The sequence below is a fragment of the Hirundo rustica genome, chromosome 3 (assembly GCF_015227805.2).
Source record: "Hirundo rustica isolate bHirRus1 chromosome 3, bHirRus1.pri.v3, whole genome shotgun sequence".
Lineage (NCBI taxonomy): Eukaryota > Metazoa > Chordata > Aves > Passeriformes > Hirundinidae > Hirundo > Hirundo rustica.
The window spans coordinates 50,400,719-50,426,965 of NC_053452.1; the positions used below are offsets into that span (position 1 = coordinate 50,400,719).

General features: G+C 40.3%; 1 protein-coding gene across 6 annotated transcripts in view; it reads right to left on the reverse strand.

Moving 5' to 3' along the window:
* UTRN (utrophin) overlaps positions 1-26,247 on the reverse strand; it is a 351,387-nt gene that overhangs the window by 303,962 nt on the left and 21,178 nt on the right. For 3 of the 6 annotated variants that reach the window (XM_040060116.1, XM_040060118.1, XM_040060115.1), the window contains exon 1: positions 13,124-13,229. The exons of 1 other annotated variant lie outside the window; for it this stretch is intronic. In XM_040060116.1, coding sequence (XP_039916050.1) covers positions 13,124-13,217 — 94 coding nt within the window. In that variant the 5' untranslated portion in view covers positions 13,218-13,229. Of the gene's footprint in view, positions 1-6,932; positions 6,958-7,917; positions 7,970-11,070; positions 11,122-13,123; positions 13,230-26,247 lie in introns of those variants that run through there. 2 more of the 6 variants (XM_040060120.2, XM_058420001.1) reach the window with 2 other exon arrangements.

Here is a 26,247-nt window from a genome sequence, read left to right on the forward strand (position 1 = left end):
ACGTAGTAATTAGTATAAAAGATAAGGACAGCCCAGCTCGGGGGGAGACGTGAGGAATCCATGCAGCTGCGAACATCTTGTCGGACTCCGAGAAAATTGTAAGATAAGAACCAATAAACGAAGTATGCAACCTTGAAAAATCTAAACCTGAGAACTCCGTCTCTTCCTTCGGCTTGGCTCAGAGCTGTGCAGAGGAGCAAAGACCCTGAAACCACCTCAATGTTGGGGTAAGCCCCCGACAAATGGCGTCCCTGGGTGGGCAGAAACATCTAGCGTCCCTGAGAGTGTGCGGAAACATCTGCCATCCCTAAGGGTGCAGAAACACCTGGCATTCCTGACTGGCACTCCTGAAAAGGAACGCTAAAAAGGGTCGCAGCAACCTCTGCAGAAACATCAAAAAGCCCCCGACAGGCAACTATTCCAGCAGATCAGTCACACTCATGGGTATAATCCTGTTCTGAGTGCTTTTTCACAGAGGGTTCTTTTGCATGCTTTCCCAGGGCCTAGAGAGGCAGGCAACGAGCAGGCTCAGGATTCACTTTTTTTGCCCTCTGCCAAAGGTCAATGTCCCTGCAGCAGACAGGTGGTGTCTGTGCCTCAGCAATGATGGAGCTTGCAGCCTGAGTGTTGCTAGCCTGAGGACCAAAATGAAAACCACCAGTGAAACAAGAAAAACAAGTGCACTAGCATAAACTGGCTAAAAAAGCTGAGACAAGCTTATGGAATTAAGGGCCCACAAAATGACAGATGTCGCAGTGCCCTTCTCGGAGCAGCGGCTCCTTCCACCCAGGCTAGCTCTGACACTGCGATCAGTTGAGGAACACTCCTCTGGGTCCTGGGAACCAGAGGAGCAGCTAAGGGGGTTTTCCCCTTATCACGAGAGAGGCCTTGTCAAAGACAGAGGAAGGAGTTGGACTCAAGTAGGGGGGAAAAGTCCAAGGTGTTTATTCAGTCCCACCTGGGGACATCCCAACCTCAGGGAGTCTCTCCAGCTGAGCCACCCAGGGCAGTGAGCTCTGGGATTAAATACAGAGAAGGAACTAAGGGAGGAGACAAACCAACATCCAATGAGGAAAAGGTGGGAGTGGAACAGGGTTGGAGGGACATTCAAAGAAACCAATGGGAACATAAAGGGAGGAACCTCCTCAGCTCTTGCCCTATCACTCGATGTCCTTACCCAAACTCTCCAGAAGCTGGGAGGAACAACTGAATGGCAGACAGGGCCCGTAGGAGGGGACTGGGAGGAATGTGGGAGGATAGACAGGGAAGAGGGGCAGGGACAAACCTTAGAACATAACTTTTCTTATGAGAACAGGGGAGTGCAGAACAAACCATTATAACAAAAATAAATAACATAAAATACATTATGAAAATAAATAACAGAGCACAACGCAACAGACAGACAATGATTTATGGCTGAAGAGATCCCTGAACTGCAAACCAGAATGTGAAAATAAGGTATTTTAGAGGAAGCACCATTAAAGATGTGCTTATGAAATAAGCATGAGCACATGGTATCTACCTGTGGACACCACTACAGGCAATGATGAGGAAATTATGGCCACTGCATGGCAAATCAACTCTTTGCCAGCAAGAAATACAGGCTATACAGCAAACCAAAATATCAAGTACAGCCTCTGCAGCAGACAAAAGCATTTGATGCAATACAAAATCATTTCCTCAGGTTTATCTTGAAACTAAGAACACTTGGTCTTTTAATCAATATTATTATTATAATCAATAAAAATACTTATAAGTTTCCATTGTCATAGTAGACTATGATCAGTCCTTAACCCCCCATCCCACATAAGATCACCATCGCTGGGTCACATAAGGCAAGGGGGAAATTCTTCTAAGGCTTTGACACTCCCACCCTCACTCCACTTTGGGAAGAAAACGTTTCTTCCCAATCTCCCAAAATTCCTATAAGCATAGCTAGAACAAGAGCTGTGCCTAAAGCCAGGGTTCAGTACAACATCACAGTCTGATGTAATCTCTCTGCACCTACTCTACCCATGCAAACACTCCCAAGCACCAGACAGCTCTGGTGAAGCAAAGCCCAACTGCTCCAACACATTTGAGCAGCTTGTGAAGGATCTACATTGGTGTGCTATTGCTCAAAGGCTCAAACGAGGGAGAGAAAAGAGATGGGGTAAGGCAAAGATATACTCCCAGAAACACACAAAAAGACTGGCTCTCTGTGAAAGAAAAGAAAAACTCATGTGGTTCCTCAAAGGAATTAATAGAAGCCTGCCTTCTATTTAACATGTTTTTGCACTTCTGAGTGAAAAAGCTACTACAACAAATTAACATCATACACATTTACAAGAATTTCAAAGTCTCAATAAAATGATGCATTTAATTTACCACAAACTATAAAGCTGAGAGGCAAAAAAACCCCCAGCAATGCATTCCATGCTTCAGGTTATGCAGATAAATGTAAGACCTCAATGAAAGTAATAAAATACAGATTCTTATTTCTGAAACAATAACATTGCCTTCACAGAAAGAACAGGTAGTATGAACAGGGTCAAATAAACAGAAAAAAATCACAAGGTCATATCCTAAAGACACTGCTGTCATCATATGACTTGTCTGTGAACCTTTGGTTTCGTGTACTATAAACTTGATGTGGGGAGAAAGTGGGGAATGCATCTAGAAAGTACTTTTAAATAATTTTTAATTCATTTATACAAACTAAAAAGCAAAAAAGTTTACCTTCAACACTCTGCATTGTTAACCATCACAAATAACTTCAGCATTTCTCACCATTTTACCTTTATCATACAAGGTAAAACCAGAAGCAATGTGATTGATGAAATTTGCTACAACTTCTAAATTGTCCCACTCTAACATATCATCTTAAAACACTAATATAAATACAGCTGAAAATCTTTAACAGCTTTAATATTAAAGTTATTAGAAGATTTTTCTACAGCTGTTTGTTCCTTTGGCCAACAGTCCTAAAAACTAAATCACAGCACCACTTATTTTTAAGGAACATCCCAAACACCATTTTCATCCCCAAAACAATGACCTAAGAAGCTTAATTCACATAATACAGATATAGATCCTTGTATCTGAAGATCTCTAATTTCACTGATGACAACTACCACTTACAATTTTCCACAGTATTGCTACATTAAGGCATTTAAAACTTACAATATTTTCTTATCCATAATAAAATTGCAAAGCAGCAGCACAAAAAAAAAAAAAAAAAAACCACAACAACAAAAAAAAAAAAAAAAAAAAAAAAAAAAAAAAAAAACCACCACAAAAAACCCCCACCAACTTTTTAAGCTGCAAAGAAGCAAGGAATTGGGAAACAGTAGTAAGGATGTATAGAAAGGCATATGAACTCCTGCACACTGCTGTCTGAAGATCATGGAATAAGCTGCAATACAGTGCTCATATTTCAGGCTGTCCACCACTGACACAAAAGCAACCTGTGGCAGAAGAATGATCCTTCACAAAAGCCAGGTATTCATGAAGCCTGCCACAAAGGGAGAAAGGAAAGAACTCCTGCGGCGGTACACGCATCTGCAAGCTGGTGTAGCAGAACCAAGTGCTAAATGCCAGTCACCTGCTACTTGTTCAAACAGCACAAGAGACATCAGCACTGTCCAACAGGTTTGGAAATGAAAAGACACATTGACAAATAACTCAAGTGGCCAGAATATACAAAGTCTTCCTTTTCCTCATAGAATGATTCTATTAAACACTGCTATTTAATTATTATCCCTCTCAAAGTTACACAGTCCAGCTAAGAAGAGCTCTGGGAGTACTTAAAAGGCAATAATGACATGGCTTTATCCTGCAGCATCTTTTCAGTCCAACGATGAACTGGCATGACTGGCTTCACAAAACATCATTCACAGACTTCAGTTTATTCAGAAACAGAAGCCTCAAATTTTGCAAATGACAAATTAAAACTTAGTAAAAAGGGAAAAGTGCAAAGGAAGAATCAGAGTGAACTTCTAAAGAGGCTAGGGGAAAAAGCAATATACGTGAAGATTTTTGCTCTCAAAAGGATTAGCATAATTAAGAGATGACTTAGCAACCTTTTACGCTTATTTCAATTTTGGTGCATTTAATTATAACCTTCTACATGCGAGAGAGACTTGTCTGCAGCCCTGCAGAGATAAGTATATAATAAAAACAACAACTAGCTAAAAACTAAATAAAATAAAAGCTCAGAAACTTTAGTCTTGTCACATTGTTCCAACTCTTTCTATTCATGTCACAACACTTCAATGTTATTCCTCAAGTCTTTATGTGGCTGCAAAAAAAGAAAAGCAATTAATACTGACTGCCAACCTTCTAATCCTTCAAAAGCAGCATGAAATTTGGGCTCAGTAAGGGAGCATTAGAAGATGACACAGAACTCCAGCTGCTCAGTTGTAATAATTGCACCTCTTAGACATGAACATTATGACAAAAAAACATGCAAATGTTGAAGAAAAGCTTGGATTTCTACCTTTTGTTCCCTAATTTTAGCATATTAGAAGAGGCCATGTAAGAAAGCAGTATGTGAGGATACTCATTCTTGGGAGAGAAGGAAGAATTAGGAAAGACTAAGAGAGCCCAGGGTTGAAACACTGAATGTTTGTATTTACTGTATCAATTATGACACAAGTTCTTCATCTGGATCATGTCAGTCTTTAAACCACAGGACAGCAAAAAATAATTTGGGGAGGAGGAAGATGCAAACAGAAAGCAGGTACCAGTTAAAACAAAACCTTAAGAGTTAAGATGCAAATGCAGAAGAGTCACATTATAAGAAGATCAGGAAAAATAAAACAAGCCTTAGAAATGGAAGATATTTATCCAATAACATCAAAGAGGTATTTAAGCACAACAAAAGGAGAAAATCCGAAGGTCACACAAAAAAGCACCACTGCAGAAGCAAAATCTTAACTGTGCAAAGTTAAAAAACACACACCATGTCACTTACCTATACCAGGGAAATTTCCCCAAAAAAACACTTTAACTTTCTTAACTGCATATTTGGTTTGTTTCTTTCAAAGGTGAAGGCTCAATAACTCACTTATACTGACATGAGAACACAACAGGAATGAATATGTGAAGACAGAAATAAAGAAAAAAGCTTACTAGATTTATTAGACATGAGAGAGGCACTCTTCCACTGCAAAGCAGTCAATAATAAAAAAGAGAATCAGAGATTATCTGTTTATCTCAAAAGTTTTCAAGAACTACCAACTGCAGCATCAACTTTGCTCTGCTCCTCCAGACTACACTATTAAAAATAAGACTGTTATAGATTTATTCAGTGTCACATCCAATTTTGAATTGAACAAGGAGCAATGGCCCTGGCAGGACTACATGCTAAACTACTGAACTGATGAACATTTATTTTTCCTAATTCCTTCATTCCTTCCTAATTTGTGTACACAGATATGTTTGGTTCTGTCTGGTAGGGCTGTTTTTTGCGGGGTGTTATGTTCATTGGCTAGAGTAAATTTTTTGGGCTAGTCCAACAGTCTCTCATCTTACAGAAAAAGAGCACATTCACACTGTCAAAACAGCAGCTAATTATTTACCTGATATGACTGCTGTGTGTAATGTTCAAGGATATTAAGCAGGACAAGATTGTTAGAATATACATGTTGTCCCTGAGACCTTACCCTCTGTCCTTCTGGAGGGTAACAGCTACCAAGCATGCAGAGGGGACTGGAGGCAGGGCAGCATGCAGGGGCTAGAAAACATCCACTGCTGATGCTGGCTGTGACCCAGCCTCACTGCTCCTGCAGGCTCCTTCAGTTGATGCCGTCAGAAGCAGGAGCAGTTCCCGCAGACAAGCAACAGAACACTGCACGTGCTTAGCAGCTGGCCAGGACCATTTCCAAGATGCTGCAAGTGCTCAGTGCAAGTCTGAATGCCTCAAACATGGGCTTCATTGGTATAGGTTTGAGTCACACACGATAAAGAAAGGCACAAGGACACACACTGTCAGCCAAACCCTGCTCCCACAAGTATTGGCATATTTGCTAAACCAAACTTGGAATTATTTTCGGGTATATTTAAGTATATTAAGTTTGTTTCCGATCAAGAGTCCATTTTCATCATCTGGAAATTTTTGGACCATAGGGTTTTTAAGCTCATACTCTTGGCTGAGAGTTGACTGCATGTGTCTGCTAAGAAAATCCAGCTTTTCTCTCAAAAAGAATGGAGTTGAAGATACCATTTAAATAAGCAGGCTTTTTCATTCCCATTTTGGGAGGGTAGCAAGGATTTGGGAATTAAGGAGTGAAATTGAGTCTGAGAAGATAGAGACAGATAGGTAAAAGGTGTTTTCATGTTTGTTCCTTGTTTCACTTTAGCCTATTCTAATTGTCAGTAAATTAAAAAAAAAAATTCCCCTCAATTAGGTCTGCTTTGCCCACAGTTCAAACTGGAAAGTGATATCCCTAGCCTTATTTCAACCCATGAGCTTTCAGTCTTATTTTTCTCCCCCTCTCCAATTGAGAGGAGAGTGAGGGCATAGTTGGGTGGGCATTTGGCAGCTACCAAAGTCAACTCACACCAGGGGTTGAACAGCAAACTTGTTATGTAAAGCCAAGGACAATATTACCTACAAGAAGGCATGCTTACAGCAATTTATAATTTATCTTTCCCCTTAGCTCAGAGAAGAATGTCCAATAAGATAGCAAGCTAGTTTACCTGGCCATAAAATAATCCCAGTTCAATTTCAATTCCTGAGGACAAACTCTTGGAGTTATTTTTATTACTTTAACAGAAAAACAAAAGATGGGAAAAAAAAAAAAAAACACTAAATATATTAAAAAAAAAAAAAAAAAAAACAGAAGCAAGGTTTGAATGCTCTATATACAATAAAGTCTATTATAGTATAGTTTTCTGATATTAATCCATTGTAAAACAAAATATCTTGGAAGGTTAACATCCTGCAATACCTTGGTTTCTCTTCCAGATGCAAACCTAAAAAAAAAAAATTTGGTTAAAATAAGCACTTTGTTCCCCCTTAGAGACAGGCAGATAAATTGCTTAAACCAAAAAGCACCTCCAACACAGAAGGCTGGCACAGCACACTGAATTGGGAATAACTGACAGTTTGATTATTTTCAAGAATATACCACAGAGCTGTATTAGAGACAGGAATGAAACTGCATTAAAAACAACTAAAAACACAAGAAGCATAATGTGATTTGTTTACTTCTGTCTTGTTATTAGGATTTGCAATTCCTTTGTATAATCAGTTCTGTTCACAGATCAAAAACTGAAACTAAAATACGTGCTTCCATTTATCTGGACAGCACATTTACTGCTTGCTTAATACAGCAAAGTACACCATCAGTACATCATCACTGGATACTCAAGTTGACCAATTACAATTTCTCTCACTTTTACTAATAAGAAATGAGCTTGAACATTGTGGCAGACTCTACCTGCATTCAAGAGCACTAAACAAAATGTTGAGGCATGTTCCCACAGGAAAGTTATCTGTGTAACCGACACTTGGAACTTTTTTCCAAGCTACTGCATATACTGCTTGTAGATAAGATAAGGAATGCTTGCATGAGATTTTATGGCAACAGATATGGAAATGATGGTAAGACATCAGGTGACTGAGTTTTATGGCTTTCTTGTACACAAGGCTAAGAATCCCAGTGTATTATCCTTCAATTTCAAATTATCATCAGCAAGCTAAAGCTTACAACTTACTCACTGAAAGGAAAACCACAAGAATTAGTAACAAATTGGTAAGAAAATATAATGCAAAACCTACATTATAGAAAATCAGAAAAACAAGCTGGATGCTATTTTAGTAATATAGATTAGCTTTCAAATATTCAGTTCCAAGTTGACACCTATTTACAGCAACTAAATAGTTCATATTAATTTGCTTGCTTCATTAGAAGTGGAGAAATGGCAACTTACCTTTTAGAAAGGAGTGTGCTTGACAAATTTGGTGAAAGAATCTGTACAAGGACTTTAGAAGGGGAAAAAGTAGCTTTAGAGGGGATCCATTATTCCGCTTTCAGAAAGTAACAACTTTACTATATCTTTGCTACCTTAAAAGCAGCAGTGGAAATACTTTCCTTGTATATAAGGCAAATCTGGTCTGCAAGCCAAGTAAATATTGATTTTACTATTGCTGAGCTGGGAGCAGAAGTTAATTTCAATGGTCTGCACAGAATGTTTTACGAATTGCTTTAAAAATATTTTGCATTACAAGGTATTAAACCAGCTAAGAACCTTTTAAAATAATCTGAAGCTTAAAATGATTGAGCTGTAGACTTTTATCAGGGTAAAAAGTATAGCTGAGAGAAAGAGAAACAGTATTAAAGGCTGCACTTCAGCAGCTCGTAAAGCCAAGCAGGACGCAATCCAGGGCCGGCAGTCCTGAAGCCGTGATGTTCGGGGACATCTCGGGGCAGCCTGGCAAAAGCACTGGGCTAGAACCAGCCACCAGCGCAAGAGGGGATGGGCAGGGATAGGACCTATGTACTCCAAACTGGCATATCATATCACAGGCCTTAATTTCGAGTTAATCTGACCCAGCAACACTGTATCTCAATAAAGAGGAGATAGGTCACAACCGCAGTACAAAATCCACGCTGCAGTGAAATTCAGCAAGACAGATACAACCATTCTGCCTTCATCTGCACAAGGGATCCGGAATGCTCTTTTGGCTGGATTATCAGCGAGGGCTGCCGGCGCACACTTGTGTGACAGCTTTGATTCGGGCAGACACAAGGGCAGAGCTGCTGACCGTCATCCCGCACCGCACGGAACCCGGCCAGCACATCTCCCGACTTCTGCTGAGAACCTTCGAACCATTTACCGCTTTTCTGAACGCCTCCGACAGAAATTCGCCTCCTCAAGTAACAAGTGTCAGGGTAAAGGCATCTCCTTGCCCTGCAGCACAAGCCCTGGTTACCCGCTGGAAGGATCAGCCAGGGAATTACTGCAATTCGCTTTCTCAGCTGCTCGCTTAGCGAAGATTAGGGCGCGCTCCACCCAGACGCCACACAAATGAGGTCACATAGCTGACCACACTGCTGCCAATTCCTGCCCTATTCATCAGCGACGAGGGCAGGAAGCAGATGGAGCCCTCAAGTTAAGGGTCGCAACATTTTAGAAAGAACATAAAAGCGAACCAGCGGCAGGCAATTCACCGCTCGGGGGAACGCGGTTCCCCCGCATGGCAGAGCTGAGAGTCACGGGCACCGCTCCGTCCCTCACTGGGCACAGGCTGCATCCAGCAGCCAAACATTCCCCTCCTACAGCCTAAAAAAGGGACTCTACTCCAGGACAACAGAAAATATCGTCCACCTTTTCAGTACCTACGTGCATTTAAGAGTTTAATATACACATGAGAGTTTTTTAAAGTCCTTCAGATCTTGAAAATAAGCTCACTTGAAGACCCAAAAGGCAACGTGATGTAATTACTATGTAAACCTGTTTCTATTTACAACTATGCTGTATTTCAGAACACATACTTCATAACACCTGCTGCCAAAAAGGAAATATAGCATTTTGAAGTGTTTAAAAGCTAGGGTTGTGTGAAATCAAACAGATTCGATTTGAGGTCCAACATGGCTCTACTAAACAACTAACAAGACCAGAGTTTACAATAATATGAACACCATAAATATTATTTTGACTACTGTATCAGCCTGTGTGAGTTCTCAAATAATTTCAAGTTGCTATCAGTGCCTATATCTTGTGGGAACACAAATACCTTCCCACCTGAAAGAAAGCTTATCATTTATAGGCTAGTGCTTCTGAGATTTCCAGAGACACAAATGGTAACAGAAGCTAAATGCAGAGTTTCAAAAGATATGCTCTTAAACTACCTGTTTGCAAAATACCTCAGTCATGCCATTGCCTTCTACTGCTATTGAAAAGTAACACTCGTTTAATTCACCGTAACACTCACTTCAATCACTGGGATGGTGGCTGCACAATTAATTCACACAACAAAACCTAACTTCATCTCTATCTCTTGCTTCTGCTGTTGACAACCGTGTGAATAAAATAACGAAACCATATCTAGTTACATAATACTAAGATGTTAACATAGATTATTCAATTATGGCAGAGGGCTTTACTGGCTTCAGGAGTTGACATTTTACAGAAAAGGTTCCTCAAGGCAACCCCTTTCAGAACGTTGTACAGAACCAGCATCTTTTTCTGCCTCTGCTTATATAGGTTAAGTAGCCTCCCTCCAATGACCGTGATCTCTACCTGGGTATTGAGGCAATTGAGGTTAAAAAAAAATAAATAATCACATCAAATAGTGCTTCAACACTAGAGAGTATGTATATGTAAAGACAAAATAGCCCAATCATTTTCCTGGAACAGTTTCAGAAATTTTTCTAGAAGAACATAGATTATCTCCCATGGCACAGACCAGCAATGAAAAAAGCCCTTTTGTTCAAACAGAAAGTACAACATCCCTTCCTTTTTCTCCTCTTAGATAAAGAGTAAGGTTTGGTTCCAGTTAGGCTACCAGTAGCCTACCAGCGCCACCAGCACCTATCACCACGTTGAGAGTTTAAAAGGTTATTGAGAGAGATTAGACTGTTATAAAGAAGGGCATCCCACCAGAGGAGCTAAATTATTTAGTATATTTTAGACCATAAATCAACCTCTGACAAAACTTACTTGTGTTGTTTAGGCTTCAGAGAACAGAAGTTAAGTCTTACCCAATTTAGTTTCACCCAAACTAATTCATTTACAATCAGATAATTTATCAGGTATGAGCTTCAACTTCCCTTCCTCCAGTTGCTGCCAATTCTCACAGCAAGCATACAACCAAAAAAAGCTAAAGTCACACCTCTGCTGACTAAAAAGTGTCCCTGTTATTTATATTCTAGATTTCTGTGAAAAGCAAAGGACGTGAAGAAACAATTACATACACACCCCTTCCATCTTCTCCACCCATTTTTTCCCTGAGTATTTCCAGTACTGCATCATTAAAAATCCTGTCCTCTCAGAGAACAGCCTCTCCACCATAGCACACACATACCCCCAATTTATTTTACCTTCAGGTTTTTTCCTCATTTTCCCTTCCATGCCTCTTACCTTATAGTTTTTTCAGATTTTTTCCCTCCTATGTGCATTTCCAACACACTAGGAAGTGTCCAAAGCCACAACTCCCTCACAGTCTCCAAATACAGAGTTTTAAAAAAAGTGAGAGGATGACAATGAATGTGAGACTATGACTCTCTCAGAAAGCAAATCTACAGTGCTACACTTCATGAACAGTTAGGAAGATTACAATTAAACTAAGAGAAAAAAAATGAAAAAAATCCTCCTGCTTGATTAAGAACAAATACAACTTCAACATACCAGCCACGATCTATGCTCTTTTAAAAACTGAGGACTCAACTCAGATTTAAACAGGCTTTAAGAAGCAATCACTAAACACTGTGCTCAATCATTTAAAGCACCTGAACAAGCATGTAGCTGCTACTCACCTAGGAGATTTACACCTTAGCCACCTGGAGCAAACGCCAGAGAAATCAACCATAGATACACAAACATCACCAAATTTTAAGTGTGTGCACACACTGGCATTTACATGTTAAAAAGACCTGTAGGATTGAGACAGAAAACCTCAGAGAGATTGACCCTCCTATTATCTCACAGATGAACATTTCAGAGGTTTCACAACTGCAGTGCACATCAGTTTACTACATGGCTATTTGTAACTCCTGTCCCAAGTTTATGCTTTTCTAAAAATATAACAAAAAAAAAAAAAAAGAAGATGAAAAAAGAAAAATCCAAGAAATAGTCCCAAAAAACCTACACCAATACACACAGAGCCAGAACAAACAACTTCCACGAACAGCAGCCCAGGTTAAAAACCAAGCAGATTGATTTTCTCCTACTGCTAACCTTCCAAGAGTGATCAGCTGCAGCTGTCTCACATTTGAGGGTTGAATACGTGCAGATTTTGAAGAACACGAGATCTCTCCAAACTATAATTTACTGAGCTCTCCAGAGTCAGTCAAAAGCAACTCTACTCACATTACTGAGTTTTCTTGACATTTTAGTCAGTTTCGTAAGGAAGTTTGGACTGAGCCACAAAGGAAAAGTTTCTGCTCTCAGCTAAACTGGCATATATCCAAATCCACCTCATTGTTCTAGAAGCAAACATATGAGAAATCAGAGTCCCAGCCCAACATTTTTTCTAAAGTTAGCTATTACACTGATGCATCTTCAGAGTATTTTAGTTTCTCTTTCCAAAAACACAAATTCAGACTCCAGCTCGGTAAAAAAAAAAAACACAAGGAAAAGTCAAGTGGACCAAATTCTTTATTGATCAACAGGTTCTGCTTTCGTGAATCTGACACCAATTCACAAAATAAACAGTTCCCACCTGTCAATAACTGTATCTACATAGCATATTCACAGGTACTAGGAATGACCAAATTGTCTTTCCCCTGTGAATCTGTGTTATTTGGCCCCAGCCAAAAAAACAGAAGAGACAATCCATGAAATTTCAATCAGAATATGGATGAAAGATGGCAAAAAGAAGAAGAGAATAATATCCCAAATGTCTTCTTTTGTAAAGCATCCCTCCACAAAACATTCTTTCACAGGAAATAGTGCTCTCTTGAGATACCATCAAAGTGAAGACAACTTGTGGGGCATCAAGGAGCTGCTGTGAGTTTATACATTCAAAAGTACCAGAAGGCACATTAGGCAGAACTGCAAATAATCAAAACAAGTAAATGCTGAAATCACCATAATTTAGTGCATCATTTGAGAAAATTGGGGACATTAAAACTTTCAATCAGACGGAGCAATGCTAAAGCCTCTGCCATGAACAAGTTACTGTTATAGGTGAAAGGGAAGCCCACAAGCATGAGCCCATCACCAAGAGGATCTTGCGGCTGCAGGTGTGACGCAGCCAGAGCTCACACAACACTTGCAATGGAGCAGCGCCACAGAAAACAGCCTTTCCCCGCTCTGTTTCCTGCCATGCCTTCCACGACCTGCTCTGTTAGAGTAAATAAACTTTTGCAAAGTTAAGAAAAGCAACTTTCATCAGGCAGAGAAGATAAAGACAGACCCACACGGCTGGATTCTCTCATCTACCACAGCCTTCAGAACACAGGGAAGCACTCACCCAGCGGAGCACAACAGGTCTGCCGGTCAGTATGCCGAGGTGCAGCAACCTTGTACTTTTTCCACTCAACTTTTTTGGCTGTTTGAACGCTCATGATCAAGCTGACTCTTTGAATAACAGGAAAGTGAAGATGCAGAGGAAGTACACGCTAGTACCCACGCAAGAACTGCATGCTGGGATTCAAGGGGGAGGGAAGCGCTGGTTTTCCTCAGAGGGTTTGACACATTCAGCCACACAGTGACTGACAAAACCAGTCAGGAAACAAACCTTTAAAAAGGCTGCATGTTAGCAAGTAACAGACTTTAAGCTGCTTGAGATTTCTTTTCTCTTTAAAATCAGATAAATATTCTGCTTCGCTACTCCTTATGAAAACAGGAGGACACTCCAGCTTTCAGAGAACTGGCGAGTTAAATTCTACAAACTGAAAGTAGGAAAGATGGTAATTTTCCTCTCCTATTGAAATCAAACTCTCTGGACAAACACCCTACTAATTTCAAAAATCCTGAATATTTTTAGCTTTCTTTCTATAAAAGGTTTGCAGTATAACTATAACACTTTTTTCACACATTCAACAGAACATAAAACCAGAACAACACTTCAAAGTAAGCATCCAAATCTTTTAATAGTCTTTCAAAAAAGCACAATAAATTTTAAACATAAGATTACAGCATAAAAAGGAAGTTGTACAAATAAACCTCCTAGTCGAAAATTACAAACTCTGATTAGGCATGCCCTCTCCACTGTGCAGTAATTCCAAAGAAGACAGAGCAAGGAACAGTAAAGCAAAAAGTTGGCAATGCAAGGCTATGATAGGATCAGAGTTATTTTCAAGTGGGCCTTTAAACAGTGATTACCACCAGTACAAAAAGCAAATCAAATCCTTATCTGCAAAAGCCTGTTGCCAACTTTATAGTCAAATTAAGAGGACTCCAAACACTGTAGTTATGAAAGATACTCAATATTCCACACTTTAAGATACTGAACTGAACGGAATTCCAATAGTCACAACAAAGTAATGCAAGAAGAGATTAACTATAACACGTAAGTAACAAGCACTATGACCAGAGAGGAGTGTTCTAAACCACAGAATTGGTTTCAAAAGCAGAAAAACAGGATGTTTGATTTGTCTGCCTGTCTCACTGTATCGTGCTATGAGACAAGTGTTCTAGATACAGCTCTCCTCTCTTCACTGATATCCAGTCAGGACAGTTCACTGTATCGCACCCCAGACACTACTCAGAGGAGGGAAGGAGGGGAAAATCAATATCAGTTTTCTTTAAATTTTTGTGGGCCAGAAATTGGTCTTACTTAAATTTGTGGGTTGGATGGTTTTCTTCCCCAAATTCAAGAATTCCTCAGAGTTGAAGGCTGAAAGACCTCACACAAAAGGAGTCTTTTTTTCCATGAATAAAGACAACCATACATGCAGGGAGCAAAATCAGACGTTTGTATCCAAACATTTCTGTGAACCACGTAAACAAGAGCAAAGTGGAAAGGTAATTAAAGTTTTAAAGCTAGGATTTCTATTTTAGAAACAATCAAGGATGTATTTTGTAAATACAAATACAAACTTTACCGTGCCAAGCACTTCCCAAGCACAAAACAAGACGTTGCCAACTCCACGAAGCAAATGATGAGAATCAGCAGAGAGACGTGCACATACACCAGAAGTCTTACCAGCAGCACCACATGTTCCTTTTTTCAAGTTTTGGTGAGACTGGTCTGAATTCCCTAAGAATGCTCTCCTGTGTATCCAATACCTCACCTCATCTTAGTTCCCACTGCTCCAAGATAAGGCCCACCCACACTTGGCAAGACCGACAAATTAGCACAAGTTTCACGAGTCAGATAGTTTGTGACAACATTTCTGGGTTTACCACTTCTCAATTGAGAAAGTGATTGCAGTCAGTGAGAGCAGTTAGAGAAACACCAGTCTGACACTCCATCAGTCCCAGGAACTTCATTCAGTGTGAAGCTATTAGCAAAGCTGGGTAAATCATTCATGCACCAGAGCTCCGAGAGGAGCTCAGCTCTCGAGCTCTGCCTGCCATCAGCATCTGCCCCATGAACATCAGAGAAATCACTTTTATCTAACAGCAGGCTTTACCTCAAAAATCCTACATTTCATAAAGAATATACACTGAGAATATTTATTAACTTAAGGGGGTGAGGAAGGAGGGGGGCTGTTGCACTATGTTTAAATTAAAAAACAAACACCTCTTACCTAAATGGAGATAGAATTACTAGCATGAAATGGTTTCATATCAGAATCCTTCTGCAAAGATGTTAGCTTTAGGACAGCAGGAATATTTTAAAGTTAAATTTTAGAAGTAAAACCATGGCCTCTGTGAATATCTCAAGTATTGGGTGTGAAATCCATACATTAACCACAAGAGTAGATAAGCAGAAGAGAAATGGAAATTTCTGGTCAAAGTAATCTTTGAATAAGGTAAAGGAAGACTCTTAAAAAAAAAAAAAAAAATTAACCTAACTCCAGAGCTCAGCATACTAGTATACTCTACCCATAAACCTCTTCATTCATCAGGAGGAAGATGGTCTTATTTCTACTACTACTGAATTCAACAGGCCATTTATTTAGTAGCTCTCTGACTGGAGTACGTGTTCTCCTCTATTCTCTCTAGTGTTGACAGCAGTAATCAAATTTTGTACATGCCACTGGCCCTATTATAGTTCCACAGCAGCTGGCTGGCTGCCTAGGCTTCTTATCATGTATGATAAAAAAGACCAGCTGAAACTACTGTGGGAAGACAGAAGTAGAGGGAAGCCTAACTAGAAGCCTAGGAAGCAGAAATCACGTCTTTTTATGTTTGCCCATGTATTACAAAGCATGAAGAACAAGGCTACACTCAACACAAGCTTGCTTTAACAGTTCTCAGAAGGACTTGGATGACAATTCAGCCCTTGTTGAGAGTAGGTCTGAATGCCACACTTCATATGTGAAACATCACTCATCTATAGCTCAGTCTACATAGCAGAGAATGGGAAAGCAAAAAAGCACCTAGAGGTGGGGGGAAAGGGGGAAAAAAAAGAAGGGGAAAAACTCAGATAACTGTACCCATTCATTTGAAGGTGAGCTTATAAATACTTAAGGTCACTTTCCTATCACAGCCCCAGCATATACACTGCGTTCAGAGTAAAACTAAAGTTCACAGAGGCAAACAACAATGGGAGCAGAGGGCAACATCCTCTAATTATAAATCTCCCCTGTATGCAAGACAATCTATAATGAGATTGGTTTCCATTTCTTCTTTGCCTTCTGGGAGCCTTCCAAGAGCCTTGAATGCCTTAACTCTGAGAAGAGGAAACTGGCTTCTTTTTCACCGTCTGCCTCCTTCCAGCTGTGTTCCAAGTAGGCCTTGGGTAGCCCTACTCTGAACTTCCACTCTTCCATACAAGTGAGAAAGGCTTGGGTTTATGGCAGTGGAAGAAAACAAGTGTAAGGGACTCCTTATGGAAACAGAAGAAGGAGGTACAGAGCTCCTCCTTTACCTTTCTTCTCCAAGGTGAGAGCCAAGCAAGCCAAGAGTTTTCCTAGAGGGGAAGCTCAGCCTTTCTCAAGGTTCCTGTGCTACCTGTCTAATCCTACCTTTTATAATACTGCTGTAATGAGCATCTAGTTAAGAGCTACCCATGATGTGGGATTAGCACCCCATAATTTGGTTCAGAATGTTTTATATCACCACAACAACCTGACAACTTTCTTCGCTGGCCTGCCAAACATGATTTGAATTAGCAGGCCACACAATACTTGTTTCAGCAAGCAAACAAGTGTTTCTAAGGAGATGCTAAGAAGGACGGTGGAGGAGCAACAGGAACTTGAACAGAAAGTAATGTTTAAGTGTCTCCTGCATTTTGATGGAAACTAGTTATTAGTTTAACACCTACTTCCAGGAAACCCACAACACCATCAAATTCGGATGGAGAACAATGAGTTTTTAGCATTTCTATTGAAATGCATTTCACACAGCCAGATTCATGTCAGCATAAAGCTTTCTACTGAAAAAACATTATCAATACAGTAAATGCCCTCACTACTGTGGAAGAGGAACAGAGTGTGTGGCAGCTAGTGGAGCACTGCAGTACAGATAACACACACAGATATCCTCTCGGCGCTCTCACAAGCAGCTCCAACACAAACCCTTCCAGCACACGGCACTTCAGACACTTGACACGTGGGTCTCTAAGAGCGTGTCTGTGGCTGCCACAAATAAATGACTCATCCTGCAAAATAATAGTAGCAACTGTACATAAATTGTAATGCCTTTCAAGAATCACCATAATTTTAGTCTTTTTTGACGTTCCTCTTACAGATTTCCCTTTTGCTTTTGTAAAAGGGAATATTTTGAATGTAAATACTGAGAAAATCTGTGGGGCACATTAATCTTCAGAATGTGTTGTTTATATTATAATCACACCTGTAAAACCCAACCACATCCAAACAGCACCTGCTTTTCACAAAACATCCTGGGCCATCTGTTTACAGCAACTCAGAGAAGTGACAGGAGGTCCACAGGAAAGGTAGAAGCCTTCTGTATTTTGCTTCTCATTTCAAATGCTGAGCACACCTTCTAAGACAAGTTTCCTGCCCATTCACAGGCACCTTTATAAAACAAATCCCAATGATTCCATGACAGATGCACTGCTCAACACTTGTGTGCTCATATGCTGGGGTGTAATGTATATTTCAGTGGAAGCCCAGGCACTGAGCCCTGAGTGACAGCAAGCAAGCCCAAGCACAGGAGAAGGGCCATCATTTGAGCTGCCCCAGCTCCTCCAACAAGCAATTCTGGTGGTTCACAGTTTTCAAAACAGCTACAGCTTGCCCTGATGCAGTGGGACAGACTGGGTTCAAGCCAGCGGCCAAATATCTGTAAGAGCTGCTGGTGAGCAACTCCACCCAGATCAAGCAACTGCCCTCATCATACCCCACAGCACCAGGGACCACTGCAGAAAAGGACACTGCTTCCAAAAAAACCATCTCATTCATCTATCCTTCATATGCCAGGACACAATCCAAAGTTTTGGAAGCAATGGTGTAAGGCAAGAATATGAATAATTTACTTTACTGTCACTCATTTTATAATGTTTTTGTCTGCTTGTACCTCCAAAAACATAAACAACTCAAAGCTTCCTTGTAAATCCCACAGGGCCTTTTCCTTATAAAGTATCTTCTGATAGATTGTTTTTAAACTCTCCTGGCTTTCCCTATCTGGACTTCACAGGGCTGTGCATTGGTGTCTTCCTCAAGCTGGGCAGAGAGGAAGAAAAACATATCAGGAAGCTTGAAGAGGAGCTCTGGAGCAACCACATCTCCCAAATCTTCATGCCTTCACTCTACCAGCTAGGGCTGCAAGCACAACTTTCATCCCAAAAGCTAAAACTCTTATTTCGTACCATGGTGAGGAAAAGGAGGGGACATAATCACAGTTAAGTATAATCACAGGCACATTTCAACAGTGGCGCACCCTGGCCAATGAGCAGCAAGGTTCCATCAACACCGCAACTCTAAAGACCTGAAAGTTTGGTTTTCCCTTTTCTAATGCCCTGTAACAATGCATGGGTGATCAGACAGCACCCTCTAAGACATTAAATCTTCAGCTGTACCATTTAGAACACATTATTTATTTCCAAACTGACACTGAGTCTCTTAAGTATACACATAACCAGTCTTGTTAAAATTAGCGATCAATTTCTTCCCCCCAGACAGTCTACTTCCCTTCCTGCTTGCAACAATGTATTCTATTCATGCTTTCCCACAACAAAAAAACACAGAGGACAAAGAGGGACAGCATGGTGCAGAGCTGCCCTGCTTTCTGCAGGAACTATTAACAAAATTCTTTGGACTTCCCAGTCACCATGCTGGGGATGAAAAGTTATGCTCACCTAGAAAAGAGGGATCTGCAGAAAGTCTGCATTAGGAGCCCCAAGTTTCCCTATTCCTTCCTTGAAGAATACTGAAGAGACCTCCCTAAGTTAAACAGGCTGTCTTTTCCTAGTTCAGAGAGCTAAAAATCAGTAGGAAACTCTTAGAGGCATTCCAAAACTAGGAAGAGTAAAACTAAGTGTTCCCTATGGACCTTGGTCAGGTCCAACACAAACATCTCCAGTTAAACTCCCTACTCCTCAGAGGACAAGCCTGTCTCCTGCCAAGGACCCAAGGCAAATATCCCTCTTTCTGAAACTACATTGCTGTTATCAGAGTCAAAAAAGGGGAAAATAATAATAATAATAAAAATAATAATAATAATAATAAAAAAAACAACACCACATCTACTCAGCTCAGTGCAGGAAGGCTGCACAAGGTGCAGGATTTAGCACAGTGACACAGCACACTGTGTCAGGTGCAGGCACCCAGCCCACAGTGCTAGAGCAGCCAGCTTGCTGAAGGCAGGCATCACACCATTCCTTCTGCATTATGCCAGAGCAACAATGCAAAATTTTCTAAACGACAGAAAACTATCTTAGCATTACCTACATTGCTGCCATCGTATAAGCCTTTATTTTCATTAAAGACCCCTTTATCAGACAGAGGAGAAAAAACCCACACAAAATATACTCCTGTTCAACTCTCTTTAAACCTTCCAGTTAACTTAATACAGATTGATGTACCTCTTGTTAATTTGTCCCAATAGTTAAATTTACACTCACTGCTAGAAGCTTACACAGCATTCACAACCTTTTGCCGCTGATCTCTTTCTAACAGCTACAAATTGCAAATCATTGTGTGATTAGGTTAACAAGACTTCAACAAGATCAGAGATATTCCAACAGATAATCCAACATTCAGACATTTTGGTACATATAACATTCTACAAAGACTGCATTAAGAAAAATCATCGCATCAATTGTCAGGAACTAGAAGTACATAATTAAAACTGTTATTAAAATTAATGGCCTTCCTTCTCTCCTCTCTTACCAATTAGCACAGAAGAGAAAGAATGAGGTAAAATCTTGTGCTTTGTTAAATATTGAACCTACCGGAACCTGCAAAATAACGGATTAATAAACTACTCTGAGGCAGTTTACAGAGGAACCATCACTCAGCAGCTATGGCAGCACAGAACCACTACACTGCAGTGCCAACTAGCAAAGAGAAATGTAAGAACAAGGAGCATCAACAAACAGCATCAACTTGTTTTCTTAAGGCCACAGAAGTAAGAATTAAAGCTCTCAGAGGGAGTGCTCTTCAGTTTAGTGCAGCATTTCTGTGTATCAGGGGACATGGGAAGGAGCGTGGAAGAGACAAAGCCCTTGGCACAACTGAACCATTACCTAAAGGAAGAATAGACACACACAAATAAACACCAAAAAGCCTCAAGTCTCTCTGACAGTCATGCTACACACACACTCATAAGCAGAGATCCAACAGCAGTGAAAGTGATAGCACATTTTATTTGGGATAGGATGTGCACCTACCTATCTCAAGCCACCAGCCCAGGTTCCTAAGCAGAGACTGGGAAGCAGTCCAGTTTGAAGAGGCTAAGTAATAGGCACCTCATTCAATTCTGTACTAGCTAAGGGAAGCTCACACCAGCCATGATCAGCAGAGATGTGGTAAAAAGAGGACTAGGCATTGGTAAGCAGCTGAGGGGCAGCAACTGATTCAGTTTTGCAAGCCAGCAAAAGATTGCATGTTTACACCCTCACTTGTTTTCAAGAAATTTTCAGCAAGCTTTCTGTGTGTATACTTTGCAGGCTTCTGCCAGGTCAAATGGAAAACACTGGGATCAGTTATTTAAGCTCAAGTGTGTGGAGGAGTAATTACCAAAGCTCCACTGGACAGAAGGATTGCATTCTTTTATTCTTCAAATGCCACCACCCACTAAGATATGATAATAAAACTCTCAGAAACCTTGTAAGCAAATCCAGCAAACACTGTGCAGAAGTTAGCCTGCAATCACATGGTACCCATCTCAAAAACTCCATCTGTGCCTCTCAAAGTACTGTGGCACAGTGACCAACTCCACTACTTCCTGCCACCACCATCATGTCTTTTGTCCATAACTAAGTGCTAGATTTAAAGCCTAAGTCACGTGAAGATTGAGATAGAAGTCACACGCACAGTATCTTCTAAAATGTCTTTCTGCGCAACACTGACTGGCAAATCAGACATTCCTAAACCAGACAAATGAAGCCCCAAAACATAACTGCTCCTTCACAATTACTGTGATGCAACAGATGCAGCACAGCATTCCCACATAAATATTAACAATGATTATAACAATAATTATAACAACAATAATTAACAATATATATGTTTACTAGCTGATTTTGAAACAACTTCAAATTTTAAAAGGGTTAAAACCAGATGCACACACAACATTATTGGTCACCTCACTGAAGCATCACACCTTGAACTTGAAATGTGAGCAGGCACAGTCTCACCCATGGTCTGAAGAGCAGCTTTTCAGCTCTTCATTTCATAATCCCATTTTGTACTACTGGTTATGAAGTCATCAGACATTACCTGCAACAACCTTACAGTTGGATCAATAAAATTTCATGTTACTTTAACAAAAACATTTTAAGGCTGAAGCCTTTAATAATTGCCTTTTTTCCTCTCTTTGGATTTAAGTGTTTAAATAAACAATCACTGTTTTCATGTATTTCAAATATATATATATATCATGGCTATACTCACAATCAGAATGTGAATATGTAATATAAGCACCTTTGATCAAAAGTTCTTACACCGAAGTGTGATTCTGAGACACCACACACCATCCTGTGTGTTCAAGACCCTCACTCCATTTAGCAGACGAGCTTTTATAACATCCCAGACTCCCTAGCACAGGAAGCAAAGCATTCCAAATGGCATACATTTACCAGATTGTTCCTTATGTTGTCTTGTCTTTCCTACTACCCTATATGCTTTTCTTGTGGCTACCAAACATTGAATAGGTTTTATCATAGGGTTATTTTCTTACTAGTTTAACTTCTCCTGCTTGAGCAGCAACAAGTTGCTACTGAGAAGCAAGCCTTGTTTCTCTCTCCAGGCCTGCAAACACACTTTGGCAACAACCACTTCAACTTCACCACGTTAATACTGAAGAAAGTTGCATTAAACTTGTTCACAAGTTTTCTTAAAAAAAAAAAAAAAAAAAAAAAAAAAAAAAGTTCTTTCTAGGGTGGTAAAACTAAATAAAGTAGATGAACAAGACACAAAGAAGTTGTATGGGAGTTGTAATTCACTCAAACATGAGTGTGCAAGTGTCTTTGTTACTCTGCCTTCAACTTGCCCTAGATTTGAGCACTTCTCTATAATACCTATATTCAACCAAACATTATAATGCCTTCATTACCAATCATTTAACATCTAACAGTAATATCTAACAGTTACCTGTCATATGAACTTTTCTATTCATCTGCAGTTCCCTTACTTTAACTAGACTGGTTTAAGACAGTTGCATAAACAAAGCAATATAAAACTTCCCTGCTGCTTGGTTTTGGTTGGTGGGGTTTTTCATCTTACTTCATAGCATAACCACAGCATTGATATTGTTTGTTTTCTTTAATCTGCTTGTAAGTGACTTGTTTTGTTTAATTTTAAATCACAGCATTCTGACACATTCTCCTCCCTCTAACAAAGTTTGCCACAAGTATTTCAGGTCATCCACAGAAAAAAAGATAAACCCCTATTACATATCTTCGTAAATATGGTTTGAAAGAGGGGACTCACAGACTAAAGATCTTTACGCTGTGAGATAAGCAAGAGAGTTTAGGATATAAGTTGCAAGGTTAAGAAACAGAACTTCATACAGAAGCAATTAAAATGTTTATGATCCTATTTAAAAACAACCTGCTACAACCTACCTTTCTGGGAACTTGTGCTACTAAGTGCATGTGAGACTCTGGGTCACTGAAAAGTAGCTCTAGTGTAAATGCAGCTAATAAGAACACAAGGAGTCAAGAAGCTGCATTACCCAGGGGGTGTCAGAAATTTAACTTTATGCTCAAATAACTTCCCCAACCCTGCAGATTTTCACCAGCTATCTTTCTCCTTACTTGCCTCTAAAGACTTACTTACTCTTCCTGTAAATGACCAAAACCCCACTTCTGTTAAGGAAAAAAGATGATCAGTTCTCTAAGTAAATCTCAGGGCAGTTCATTCAGTCTTCTCACTCTCACATGATCATCAGGTGCTGTCACACTTTTGTACCTACCATTCAACCATAATTAACTAAACTTTATCTTCCTTTCCATGTTCTACCCCTGATCTACACAGCTGTTCATCAGTATTTTGACTCTGTCAGGAGGGTCAAAATAAAAAAAAATGAGGGTCAAAATCAAAAAAAATGAGGCAGGCCAGTTCATCGTATTCCATCCAGTACAATCCCAGTGAAGTGAGTATAAATCCCTACCAATACTGCAGCTGGGATGAGGAAGCAGCAGAGTACGGGACATGTTCCTGGTCAGGATAAAATGCGACCACTGAAATTCTTCCACCAGTGCACAAAAGGAGGAACAAGTACACATGGGGAGAGAGGGGAGAAACATTTTCACAAGAAACCCAATTTGCATCAGATGTCCCTCTGATGGTATTCTATCTACCAGCTGGACCATGACTCACAGATCCCCAATACCAGGTTTCTGACTAAGCCCAGCTCAGTCAGGGAGCTTTGCTAACTCCATCTGACAAACATGACTGGAGAATCTCCCAGGGTCTACCCCAGCTCTTGTTGCCTCCTCTGGGAATTAGGAGGAATTGCTCCAGCACATTTCAACCTCTGCATTTCAGTAATTGTTAAAGGAGGAGGACAGTACAGGGATACACATACAACTGCAGACAGCAAGAACTTTTTGACTACCACTGAAACAGCTGGAGCACCTCTCAGTTCCTATCAAAACCATTCATTCAGTTCCCCACACAACATACAGTCTGTTCTGAACAAAAACACCAAGAGGACTCCTGGAACATAGCTGGTTTGCCATTTATTTCACTGCTTCAGAAAACCAGTCTCACCAACAACCTATTTCCCCAGCTAAAACCAGGAAGTCTGCTGGGAAGCCATGCCAAGACAGTAGTGATGACAGGAGGGAATCCCTCATGCTTCATTTCTTAGCTATGGCACCTGGCCACAACCAATTCTACAGCCCCTCTGTCCCTCAAAACCCAGGAATGGATTACAGACACAGTGAGCAGATCAAAGAGTTCTTTTGGTAGGTCCTTCCCCTCCCTTAAACCCCATCTCCTATAACAAAACGGAAGAGCCAAGGGATTTGTTATGATTTGGAAGTATACAATGCATGTTCAGGTTCTGCGGCTGCTGGGGAGCAAGAAGGTTCAAACAGCAGCAATCCCAAAACAGTGCAGAGCTTGGGAAGTAGAAATAGAGAAGGTAAGTGGCTCCAACCCAGCCCACTGGTTACAGAAATCACACAGGGCTCCTGAAGACACCAGAAATTTGACAGCTTCAGCCAGGCTTTTCTCTGAAGATAAAATGGACAAATTTTATAATTAAGTTTCATGGCTAATACCATTATGAAATGAAAGTTTCCTTCATTATCTGTAAAAAATTTAACATATATTGCATTCCACTCTAAAGAGTGCTGTATCAGCATAGAAACAGAAGGAAATTTAAAAAAAGCACAAATCAGAATAATGTAAGAAAGGCCTGGTAAACATTGCAAGTACAAAACAGCTCTCTCATCTACAACAACTTCACAGAAATGCAGCAGGAGTGTTTCAGCACTGTCAACCTGAGCGTAAGTTACCAAAATTATTTTATAATAAGCCACATACCTTTTAACATAACCCAGGTTCAAAAATAGGCATTGCCAAGATCTATTTACTCAAATAATCTTTTAGAGGCACTACTGTAACCCCCAAATACCTTCCAGGTAAGCACTGCAGAGAGTTTAGCCCACTATAATCAGTCTCTCCTCCTTTTCTGGCACTGTAACAATGTAAAAAGTAGCAAATGACACCTGGTGTGGGAAGGACAGATCAACAGACATATCATAGAATCTGCCAAGTTGGATAGGACACATTAGGATCACTGAGTCCATCTCCTGGCCCTGCCCAGCACACCCCAAGAATCACACCATAGGACACACACGCCTTGTGTGTGGATACAAAATCCACTATGAAAGTGGAAGCTAGGCAGGGTAGAACCATGTGCCTCATGCTTGCATTAACAAGTTATTGCTAGACCTTTGACTGTGATTTATGAACAATGCATGAAGGAAATGGAAAAAAACAAAAAAACCCAAACAAACAAACAAACAAAAAAAAACCCTATTATCTCTAAAAAGCTGGGCACATATTGATGAAATCCCAACACAGTATAAAACCACAAGGAAACTATATACATGACACTTAAAGGCTGAGTTAAGTTTTCACTTCCACAAAGCCAAGGTCACAGGAACAAGCCCAGTGCAGTCACCAGCACAGAACTGTAGAAGCCTCCCCAGCTGGGTGGGGAACTCTTGCTGAGAGTGAAACTAAAATTTTCCAGCAAGTTCACAAAACCACCACTCTCCCTCTCCACTCAGTGAGGCTATTCAAACACAACTTTCACAGTTGCATACACAAGTAAGCAGACAGACAAGGAAGGAGACAAGCATACAGAAAGACAGGAAAATACAGCTGCAAGCTTCCAAATTCAGACACTGACCAGCAGGACAGCCCTAGTGTATTTTGGACCAAGTGAAAAAAAAAAAAACAAACAAAAAAATACAACTACCAGCTTTTCTCCAGAAGAGCTGTAAGGAAGCAGTGAATCTACCTGCATTTTCAGAGTCCAAATGCCAATATCCAGACACCACATACACAGGAGAAACTAACAGATGTCAGAAAATGAAGACACCTATGAGAAACCTATACCAAACATGCAGAGTAGCTGAGCTCAACATCCATAAACAGTCATGAGAAGTGTTCGAGATTGCTTCCCATTTGAGATGTCAGAGCTGAGCAGCAAAGGGGATGGGCTGGGAATGGAAGGGAAACAAAAAAACCTGCAATAAATTTTAGCAGACATAGGCTGAATTCCCTCAGCTGTCTGCCTGAGATGCACTTTTTCTGTATCTACTACATGAAGTCTCTGATCTCATGAAGCAGCAAGCATGTCCTCTCTCTGCCACTTCTGTTCTGAATGTCTCTG